The 11,103-nt window shown below is 39.6% G+C and overlaps 1 protein-coding gene across 1 annotated transcript; it reads right to left on the reverse strand.

Moving 5' to 3' along the window:
* Positions 1-9,441: 9,441 nt before the first annotated feature.
* Positions 9,442-9,867, reverse strand: LOC140926098 (protein C19orf12-like). The gene has a single exon (XM_073375894.1). It carries the CDS (start codon positions 9,865-9,867, stop codon positions 9,442-9,444), a length of 426 nt encoding a protein of 141 aa, XP_073231995.1.
* Between the last annotated feature and the right edge of the window lie 1,236 nt (positions 9,868-11,103).

The raw sequence follows: 11,103 nt of genomic DNA on the forward strand, positions 1-11,103 counted from the left end.
ACGATTTGGATAAGAAAAAGAAGTTATTTTGCATCAAAACAAGGTTTACCAGTGTAACTTAAATTGGAATGTTAACGGAAACAAGTAATGGAGAACATGGCATAATGCTCTCTGATTAACCTGAACAGGAACTATATGTATAAAGATACGTCATATCTTGGTAGTAAGTTGCCACAGGTAACTTTTTCAAAGAGAAATAAACATTGTAGTTTTAGGTTAATGGAACAAAACAAAACAAAACATCCGCTTGCTTTGTCCAGGGTCGAACCGAGGGTTACAAAGTTCGATAAAGTTACAATGTTTTAATCCAAGATAAAGTTTAATATTGCAAGATGCTCTTGATACGGTTAAAAATTAATTGCAATGTGTTCCCAAGGTCTCAAAGTAACGTAGTTCCAATGATTATCCCTGATTCCAAGGTATAATAAGTTTACTAAGGTCCACTCCTGATCCGTGTCCCATCCGGAAGTCCAATCCATGCCGAGAGCGAGTCGTCGATCGACGAGGACATTATTTCGCGATTTCACCGCCAATCGTCGAGGGTACGAGTTGAAATTTACGCGATTTAAGCTCCCATCGTCAAGGTGTTTTCGATAAGAAAAGAAAAAAACTGAATTCTAGCTGTGCTCCGCAAAAACTGGCGAACTCCGAATAAAAAAATTTAGTATATACTAAAACAGTGGATAGTGTTTTTCGAGCGCTCTGATTGGCTACCCAATCAGTGAATATCCTGCACTATTCACTGATTCACCTCCAGTTCCTCCGAGCAAGCAACGCCAAACTCGCGTAAGTTGCGAGCAAAATGCCTTCCCGGTTTTCTGCCGTAAACAAACAAACAAATTTCACAACTAATCAAGCAAGCTGTTCCTGAAATACACGAAGAAGGTGACGAAGTTCGGATTGGAAGTTTTAACAGGTAAAGCTTTGTCTTTTTGACACTAATTTATCGATAAAACTGGTGAAAAAGTTTTTGTTTACAAATGCAAATTAAGTTTAAGTCTTGCTTACTTTATTTAGTTGAGTTGTTCATAAATAAGCTTCAAACTAAATTTAATAATCTTTTTTTATAGAATGATTTTAAATACAGAAAGAATTCACAACTCCTTTTGAAGAAATTTCCCCGCAAGAGCTAAACAAATGCCTTGAAAAGTTTTAATTGTCGGCAAGAATAAAGCGACGGCCGCAGCCGCCCGGTCATTACGCGCCAAAATTGTAATCGTTGGCAACAGTATTTGAGTTAAAAATCATCATTTTTGTGCTCAATGATCTCACTGTTTTAGTATATACTAAAACAATTATTCACCTCAGTGTCGGTGGCTAGTCGTGGATATTTACCTCACTGCTTCGCAGTTCGGTAAATATCCAGGACTAGCCACCTCCACTTCGGTGAATAATTGTTATCTATTGGAAATCACGGCCCGCAACCAGACGCTACTAAAACCTTATGAAAAAGCTAGACCCAAACAAAAAAGAATCATGAAGGAAAGAAATAATTTGGTTTAGGTCGCCTTTCGTGACTTGCCAGTATCCCGAAGGATTTCGCTGGTTAACAGGCCATCCTAAACCACGAGTGGGAAAACTCTAGCGCGACAAATTTGGCAAGGAACGTGCTGATGTCAACGTTCTCAGAGGAAGCAAATCGATTAAAAATCGATACAGATTTTGTACAATCTGATTGGTCGGCTTGGAAGAAGAGATAATCGATAAAGATTTTAGGCAATCCTATTGGCTGGCTTTGCAATTTTGGGTACAACGGAACCGGATTTTTACCGTGGGAGCGCCACAGGCATCCCACGGAATTAGCGATTTTGAAAACTGTTTAGCCTAACAGTTTTTCAAAGTTGATCCCTGCTGCTTCCAACTTCAAAAATAAAACACAGAAGACATACTTGTTTGTCTCGGATCTCTGATTTTGTCATTTATATGTAATTTATTTGCTTACTTTAAGTTCCATAGCGATTGAGGGCGAGTAATTGGCAAAATTGAACAAAAAGAACTGGACTGCCATGACACAGCCCCTTTCAGTAAATATATTTTTACCTGTTTTTTACTGCTGTGTCTGCGAGGTTAAAACATAACTTGAGATTGTTATTCCAGTAAAATCCGATGCACAAAAAAGAAAAGATACCACTATTGTTGTGATGTTTTAGAAACGGGTACAAATCTACAAGTCTCGGATTGTCTTTCGTCTCGTGACAAGTCATTGCGTATTCCGTACTAAAAATAAATTAAACACGCAAAAGCTAAATTTAGCGGTCAAAGTATAGCTATCCACAAAAAGCTCATTTGTCTTGAACATTTCACCGATAATATAGAAAGAAAATACTTGTGTTCTGCGGGTTTTTTTTTTTTTTCGCACGCTCAGGAGGTCAAAGGATGTGATTTTTCATGAAGAAAATATTCACAAAATTCTGCTTGACTTGTTTAGGTAATAATTTGTTTGGGATAACGCAGGGCTTCCTGAAAATTTTATTTGGGCGACCATCTAGATCTTTTAGGCCTGGGCACCCCAGCTAAAATGCTTGGGAGCCCGAATCCCTGAAATTTTCCCAAGAGCACAGCCTTGCAGCCCTGTAGTTATTGGAAGTATGATACATTACATGCTATTGTTAAATGTGGAAGTGCATTTTTTGGACAACATCAGTAAAGGGAACGCAAATTCTAGCCGAACTACCCATACTCTTAACATATATGTTGGTACTATTGATGTACGTTTTGTTTTGAGTAGCAAAGGAACCCTTGTATGTAACTCGTCTTCTAGTGTATTAGTCCTTAAGAGAACATCTCCGACTCTCCTGCACACATTTGTTGTTGATACAATTCTCAACTTTCTATTGCCATTCAACATACCGGTAATTCTTGCTTACACCAACACATCCCGCGTTAACGCCTTCGGGCGTATTCTTGTTAAAAGCAAATTTTTAGACTCTAGCTGCAATCCGTTTGGCAATGAAAGGCTGAATAAGTCATCCAAGCGTTAGAAGCTGCTGTTATAACAGTTGTGATACAGCTTTTTGCATCAGCCCAATATTGCATTCGGCCTCTGTTTCTTTCCAGGAAATCTGTGTTCTTAATTTACTGAAAACTTTGTTTTGAGTAGGGTTTCGACACTGTAGGCTGCTTTCAGACAACTGTTCAGAAAATTCGCAAAATTCCACCGCACAATTTCAGTTTGGTAATTGATCAATTTTGAATGAAACGCTGGTTGTACTAGTAAGTTAAAATGAAAATTGCTCAGACATGTCTAGCAATCAAAGGCTAACCTAGTCATCTTAATTTTCGGGAAAAGTTTTTTTTTCTTGAACTTCATTGTAAATCGGTCAGTATAAAACACGGACTGCGGACTGCGGACCACGGACTGCGGACTGGGTATAAAATACGGACTAGGTATAAAATGCGGACTCCGGACTGAGTATAAAACACGGACTAGGTATAAAACGCGGACTACAGACTATGTATATAAAAACGACTTTAGAAAGGTAAAACCGAGAGAAATGGAAAGCGGACTAGCAAAAACAGTAGTCCCAGCTTTAACATTCCTCACGAAGTCTATTCTTCCCACGGAGAAGGAAGGTCATGCCCATTCCTCAAGGCAACTGAAATTAATCTCTGAATTTTATAAAAGGAGGGAGTTAGAAGAGATTTCAATTTGCAGTTTTAAACCAATAAGAAGCAGCGAATTTAAAAAAAATAGTATTGATGTAAGTCAGATCAGTAAAATTCTTATCGGATGTCACAATTCCGTTTCAAATAAAGGCTTGGGAATATGAGGACTGAATGAAGAACTCAGACGAGAAGGTCAATGTAGGGCATTCCACGATGCACAAAAGCAGTATTGGGGGGGGGGGGGGGGGGGGGAGGGATTACTCACATACGTGAACAATAACCGAAATGAGTCATACAACGTTATGTTCTAAGCGATGATTATGATGACATGATTTACACCCTGCTCCTGATTCCCGGAAGGTGGTACCACTGGGAATTCTTGGTGGGGGTGTGGTGCCCGGTTCTCCGAATCCTGACGTTATTGCAGACCAAAAAATGCCATTTTCCACATCCGTTTTCAGACCACATCTCTAAAATCCATACCCATTTTCGGACCTGGCCTAATTTAGTCTGTTCCAGGCTCTCAGATAGTTGGGGAGACTCGCCAGTTCTCACTCGTTTTATTTTCGTGTTTTCGCTTTCTCATTTCAGCGGACCCAACTATCTCAGAGCCTGTAACGGTTTAGGTCTAATTAGGCAGAAATTATGTCATCATTACCAAGTTAGAGCGGAAACAAAAAAATTCTCCAAATACATTTCGAATTGGCACATTTCTATTTCGTTCTTATTCATTTGGAATTGAAACGATAAATCCGTCCATTCATGTACGCTCCCGTTGTTCCCTCGAAAACCATACCCGATTCCACACCAAAACGGGCAAAGTGTTTTCAGACCAAAAAGGCCCAAAACTCCTACCCTTTCATTATATAAGGAAGTACCACCCCCGATCCTGACCCCTTTCATGATTGTTAGAGACCGAGACAAGGTCTAAAAATGGGTGAAGAAAATAGCATTTTGACCCGGCTCATGATTCAGAGAACCGAGCGACACACCTCCACCAAGACTGATTTATAGGAGTATTTACAACTTTAATTCACGTGTCTTGCTATTTAGCGATCTTTTGATCTTATTTTTCCTTACCTAGAACCAATTAGCACCGTTTTTACCAAAGTAGTCCGTAGTCCGTATTTTATACCCAGTCCACAGTCCGCAGTCCGCGTTTTATACTTTGTCCGTGTTTTATACCCAGTCCGTGTTTTCCAGTCCGCGTTTTATACCTAGTCCGTATTTTATACCCAGTCCGCAGTCCGTAGTCCGCAGTCCGCAGTCCGCAGTCCGTGTTTTATACTGACCGCATTGTAAATCAATCCACGAACTGGAATATGAAAACCAACATTTGAAAATACCAACATTTGAAAATTCATAAGTTGCATTAGGGGCAATTTCATCGAAACAATTCGATCTCCGTGGTTGGAATCAGCTTGAAAATCAGTGACAGTTTTCAAGTTTCCTCGTGGTCGGCCATTCAAAAGCACGGCATGGCGTTTAACTTTAAACAGCGTATTTCTGCATGCAGACTGTACCAATTCTCGACAAAGCTTGGCACACACTAAGTCAGGTTGGATACATTACTTAATATTTCCGTGAAAGACCGGCAGCCGTTCTTAATAATTTCGAGTAAAGACAGTTGTTTACCTACCAGTTAGCAATCCTATTCGTTTTGAAGACTTAAATTCACATATTTAATACAGCAAGTTTAGCTTACTTATTACATACCTGCAGCAATGCAGAACCAAAACACGACCAGCTTGTAATAGCTTTTTATTCTCTTTGCCATCTGGGTTCAGCTTCGTTTGTATATATAGCTTTGAACACAATTACAATAAATAACCAGTATTTATAAGAGTTAGTCACAAGACTAAAATAAACAGGACATACCGTAGGCTAAAAATATAGCTGATGAATCACACAGCCGTTTTTAGTGTCGTCGCGCAATGCAGCGTTGCGTGACGACACTAAAAACGGCTGTGTAGCAGACTACTGATGACCCCGCAATTGATATTTTCACCCAAAAATTCGATGTTTCCGAGAAACGTAGTGTAAATTGATTTCGAGAATATTCTGATTTAAAAACCCTACCTTTCCGCTTTCTATTGCCTCTCTTCTGACTGATTTCCTTTTCTAGAAAGGACAAAACAGACGTCTTCCGGTTTTAGCCCGAAATCACAACCCGTTGAGGGAACTTCCCTAAATGTTCAGAAGTGCTTTGTTTATGAAATGAGTTTATTTGGAACCAAATAAAAAATTTTATGTCTCCCCTTCCAATTTCTTCAATGCATGGATTTTTTTTTTTCGCGGGGGGGGGGGGGGGGGGGGGGTCGATTGCGGCGTCAAAGGCTTAGAGGTTCTCGAATGTGAACTTTGAATTATCTCACAATGGTTTACGATCGCATGAGAATCACAAGACGAAAAGTAAAATTACTTTTGGGTAATAATCACGAGCTCCTATGATAAGGCCACTCGCAGTAAATTTGCTTGGCCTCGATCTCATTATCTCGCGGAGACCCTTCATAAGAGGGTGTAACCTTTTGTTAATCCTCTCGGTCTGAAAGCTGACATCAAGCCGAATCTTCGATAGCTGCCCCGCTTATCCTTTGAACAAGCAATCGACCCGCCTTCGCCCCAATCTTCCACCTTTCTTACTTGCTTTAAGTATTTCTTGTGGTTTAGTTGCCTTTTTCTTCTGGCCCTCACCTTTGCTAGACCGATAAATTCGTACACATTATTTCATATTTTACTATTGATAAGATGATTTTGCAGTTTTGAATAAAACCACGCAGGGATGACCCAAACCCTAACCCCAACTTGCACGCCCAATCTTGTCCCGAAACTAGTCCCAAACTACCTTGGGTCGCAGTAGCGCAATCGGCTAATCCCTCAACTTAGGGCGCTTTCCATTTGTCAGAACTGACCGGTCTGACCATTCCAGTCATAATGAGAATTTCACCTTTAATCAAGACTATCCAGCCAGATCAGTCAAATCCTTAATAGAATGCATGAAGAAGATGGTGTTTCAACAACAACTCTTGGAGAAAAAGCACGTTTTTCATTGTCAAAATGACTGGTCCGGCTATGGTCCGGCCGGCCAGTTGTAACTTTTGGAAAGCGCCCTTAGAGTCTCCTCTGATCTGACGGGTCACACAGGTGAGTCGGTTCAAACCCCGGGAAAGCCAAAATAATAATTCTTTCTTCCTCGAAAAAGTTAAAGAATATATCAAAGAAATCGAAGTGATCTCTAGATATCTCGAACTAATTCGGCTCTCGCTTCGTCAAATAGCCGAATACAACCGAAAACCTACAGACTTTGCTTGCCCAATCTTGTCAAAAAATGGCAACTTTGATACATTCCTGAACATCGCGAATCCTTTAGTTCGCCCTCCGCCGAAGTAACAAGTCGCTGCGACACGACGTCTGTTCGGTGCACACGGAGTAATCTTGTGTGAAGGGGAATGTGAACTAGCTTTCTAATTCAACATGGCTGACCATATGACGTTCTCTCATTGGTTCATTTATATTTTGTCGCAGCGACTTGTTGCCGGAAGTGTACACACGCTGCGACAACGCTGCTTTCGCTAATTTTGTCGCCGCAATTAGTCGCACGAATTCAAACCACTTTGAATTCGTGCGACTGATCGCGGCGACAAAATTTTGCCGCAGCGACAATGTTTTTCATAAAATTAACCGTGTCACACAAGGCGAATTGTTGCAGCGACTTGTCACCGCGACGTGTCGCAGCGGGTCAGCACTCGTTAACATCCGTCGAAAGGCCCTTTAATCTTCGGTCGGATTTCGTAAACGTATGACGTCACGCTCGCTTCGTGGGATATATTTACTTGTGACTTCTTCTGCTTCGATCGTATACTCTGATTTGTCTGATGATCTGATGTTTGTTTCGAGGTCTTGTCTTGCTTTTTCTATCATCCCTCGATTGATTCAAACAAGAAGATGTCACTGTCTCCGTTTAAGGGATGTTTTGAAGTTTCATTCCTCTTCTTGCTCCGCGGGGTAAAGGACCTGTCAGTATATGTTACTGAATAACATCCTTTGAGTGGCCCCAGATCACCAGGCTAGGTGACAATATTCATTATCACTTTCCTTATTGAATACATGTACAGTGTAGACTCGGTGTAAAAATCGCCATACTTGTATTTCATATTTGAGGAGAAGGATCAATATTGCTATTTATTTTAAAATATTGTGTAATTTTTCATTTATTTATTTAGACTTATTTATTTTATACTTTGTAATATAATTTGATTAAGGTTGCAAGTGAAAATGCACTTTGGTTGGAAGCCATTGATACTATGCAGTCTTCATATATAAGATATCTACAAGTTATTTTTTGGGAAAGGTTGCCCATCAGGTCAATGTATTTGTTCAAGATTTTTTCATACTTTTCTTTAACAGTACATCAAAATGAATGAATGTTGGAATCAATTTTTAATTCAACTTAAGTACCCCTCAGAGTTTTGACTGGGCTTTTTGTTGTTTTGTCAAAAATGTCTTTTAAAAACTGAAAGGTGAGGGTCCAGAGAATTTGGAAATGGTATCTTCCCGTCTGCATTAGCCCTTCTTTCTCTATAAAAATCCCCACTTCCTGATTTCTTTGTCAATTTAGAGACATTCTAATGATTCTAAATGATTGTTCTTTTTTAAAAACAGTGGAAACGCTTTTTTATTTGGCTAAATATTTCAGTTTATATTTAGCTTAGCTAGTTACGTTGACTGAGCTGCTGTATTTGTAAACGAAACTTAAGCATTAAGTTTTGACCCAGTTCTAATCATAACTAGTTCTATACATAACTCCGCGGTTTGTTGAAAATAGACTTATTCTTCATAACATGATGTGAAGGAGGCAGTTTGTTTCCTTAATCAGTTATTTCCTTGTGAATTTATTTTCTATTGCAACGATACTCTCGGATCATTTTCACCAGCTCTTTTCTGATGTGTGTTATAATATTTGTAATTTTCTTTGCTTATAAAGCGGCAAACTTGTTATTTTAACATAAGAAGATATATAATTAAAACGACCAATCATTTTAAATTTCAGCAGAAATACTGTCTGGATCATATCACCCCTCGTTAAAGCCCTTCTCAACATTACTACGTTTTATCGTCCCCTTCCGTGCAGCATGCCGGCAGGAGTCAATTCCTTATCCACATTTTGTTCGCTTTATGCTTCTTTTACCAATGAATAGATTTCAATGTGAAAATGGCTGTCACTGCGTACGCTTCAAAGTAAATGGCCAGGTACTGATGCCCTGAGATGTCATGGAAATGAAAAGTTACCGGCAAAGATAGATCCCTTTGTGATATGTTCTCTAATAGAACCACATGTAAATTAATATTGCTGCGTTTGAAAATAAGATTTTAAATTGAAATAAAGGGAAGAACTTGACGTATTCAAAATTTAGGGAGACAAAAGATTCGTCATAATCTAATGGCTTTAAATTTATCTGGAACGATCTTAGCTTTAAATGAAGATAATTCATTATTATTTTGTCTACGACAGAAAGTTAATACTAACTTTAGATTGCGTATTTAAATCTGCCACATGTTCCTGTTTTCTCCTAAGACCACCAAGAGAAGAACGCCAGTGTTTTATTTTAGCTTTTGTAAACAACAACAAAATAACTGAGAAACCATTATTTTTTTCGGGAAAATGCCACTCAGCTTTCTTTGCTATATAAATTCTCGTACGCATATATATGGCTACTTCCTAAAACTTCAGTAGCTTCACATTTGTCGCTTTTCCTTCAAGGTTCAGCCAGTTGTCGCTCGTTTTTAGTAAAGGCTTTTAATAAAAGCTTTTGCATCTTCATTCAGGACTTCCTCTCAACCACCCGTGACATTCAATTTTAGTTCCACCTTCAAGTAACACAAAAGCACATCCAAAAAACGTCTCTTCAGCTCGGGATCCGTCGCAACCTTGGCGTTTAAAGCAACAAAATTCTGTACCTTACACTCTTCGATCAGATATTTCATGTAGGTGAACATCTCCTGCCTTTGCTCCTTGTTTATATCCATCAAATATTGATCCAGTGGTATCGGGGTAGACTTTCCCCTCCACGCGGCTAGAGATCCCCCAACAAGACCTCCGACGACAAGACCAACAGGCCCTCCGCATACTCCACCAACTGTAGCCCCTATCCCCGTCATCAGCCCTCCTTTGACTCTACTACTGCTGTTTGTTACTTTATACTTATGTTCGCTTGTTATTATGGCCAAAAGACTCACCAAGTCCTCTTGTGAGACGGGCATGGTGATTTTCCTAAAACGGCCGAGTAGTCCGTTGAAGTATTAAACTTCTGTTCTGGCTGTAATTTGACAGTCTCTGGTTGTTGCTTCTCACGTCATTGAATGACGGATAATCGTCATGCGTTTTCATTGACTGATTGGAGAGCACTTACAAGTGACACGTGACGGCAGGTTTTGTGTAGGGCGGTTTGTCAAACATGCTTTGCCTCGTACCCAGAGTCTTCTGGGTTTTTGTCACAGGTGTACCAATATATTTTGGAGTCACAGCTAACTTAAAATATTCTGACCTCGTAGATTTATGTTAGAATTTTTAGAGTTTATTTAAGACGTTGTTTCTAAACCTTTCCCAGCTTCGATAGTCTCCATCACTTGGTGCCCAGGTGTAAGCACCTGAAAAATTGTGCTTGATTCATTGAGAAAAAATTTGCTTCATCATTACGAACGGTATTTTTATTGTCCTATACTTTCAAGGCAGTAGTTCGTGATCAATAAGCAGGAAAATTTCTTTAAGTATTGTAACAAGAAGTATAACCCCAGCCGGGACTAGACTGCCAAAATTGAACAAACGGGTACACTCTTTTTTCCATTTATAAAGACTGATTTTCGTATTGGGACTGAAATTTTCAAGTTTGTTTACTATTCTCAATTTGAGCATGAAATATTATGAAGAGTAGAGATGACCAGGAACTTACCAACACAGTCAGAGCGAATCTCGGCTCGCTTATTATCAAATTCAGCCTGTGTACAGACGCGTCGCCACCGCAGCCCCCCCCCCCCCCCCCCCTGCACCCCTCCACACTGAGCTTTACCGGCAGCCATAAAGGAATAGCCTAGATTAATAATAATAATAATAAACAAAAATCTTTATTAACATGTGACCAATTTACATTCCACTATAGTAAACTAAAATTTTGATGAAATAAAAATATTAAAAAGATCCGCAAACTAATTTACAAGCTAACGCCATTATCACTTTCTAAAATTAGCGGACACACGCTTGGCTAACGTTTAAGCGGCAGTCTTCAATGAAATCCCCTTGTGGAATTTTGCGGAAAGGCGTCCTGGAACCTCTTACGCATGCGTGTACCGACCTTAACATCTCAAAAGAAAGCAATGTTCTAATCCAAGAAATAGTAATGTGATAAGGTTCCTCATGCTTTTCTAAGAGCTTCTCGGCTAGGCGTTTGAGAAAGCAGTTGCAGTCGGCTCCCATCCCGCCGTTGGTTTCAAAAACTGGGG

Source organism: Porites lutea, chromosome 2, assembly GCF_958299795.1.
Source record: "Porites lutea chromosome 2, jaPorLute2.1, whole genome shotgun sequence".
In the NCBI taxonomy this organism is placed as follows: Eukaryota; Metazoa; Cnidaria; class Anthozoa; order Scleractinia; family Poritidae; genus Porites; species Porites lutea.

Excerpts from the sequence above, each read along its gene's own strand:
- LOC140926098 (XM_073375894.1), bottom strand. The coding sequence starts at position 9,867 with ATGCCCGTCTCACAAGAGGACTTGGTGAGTCTTTTGGCCATAATAACA.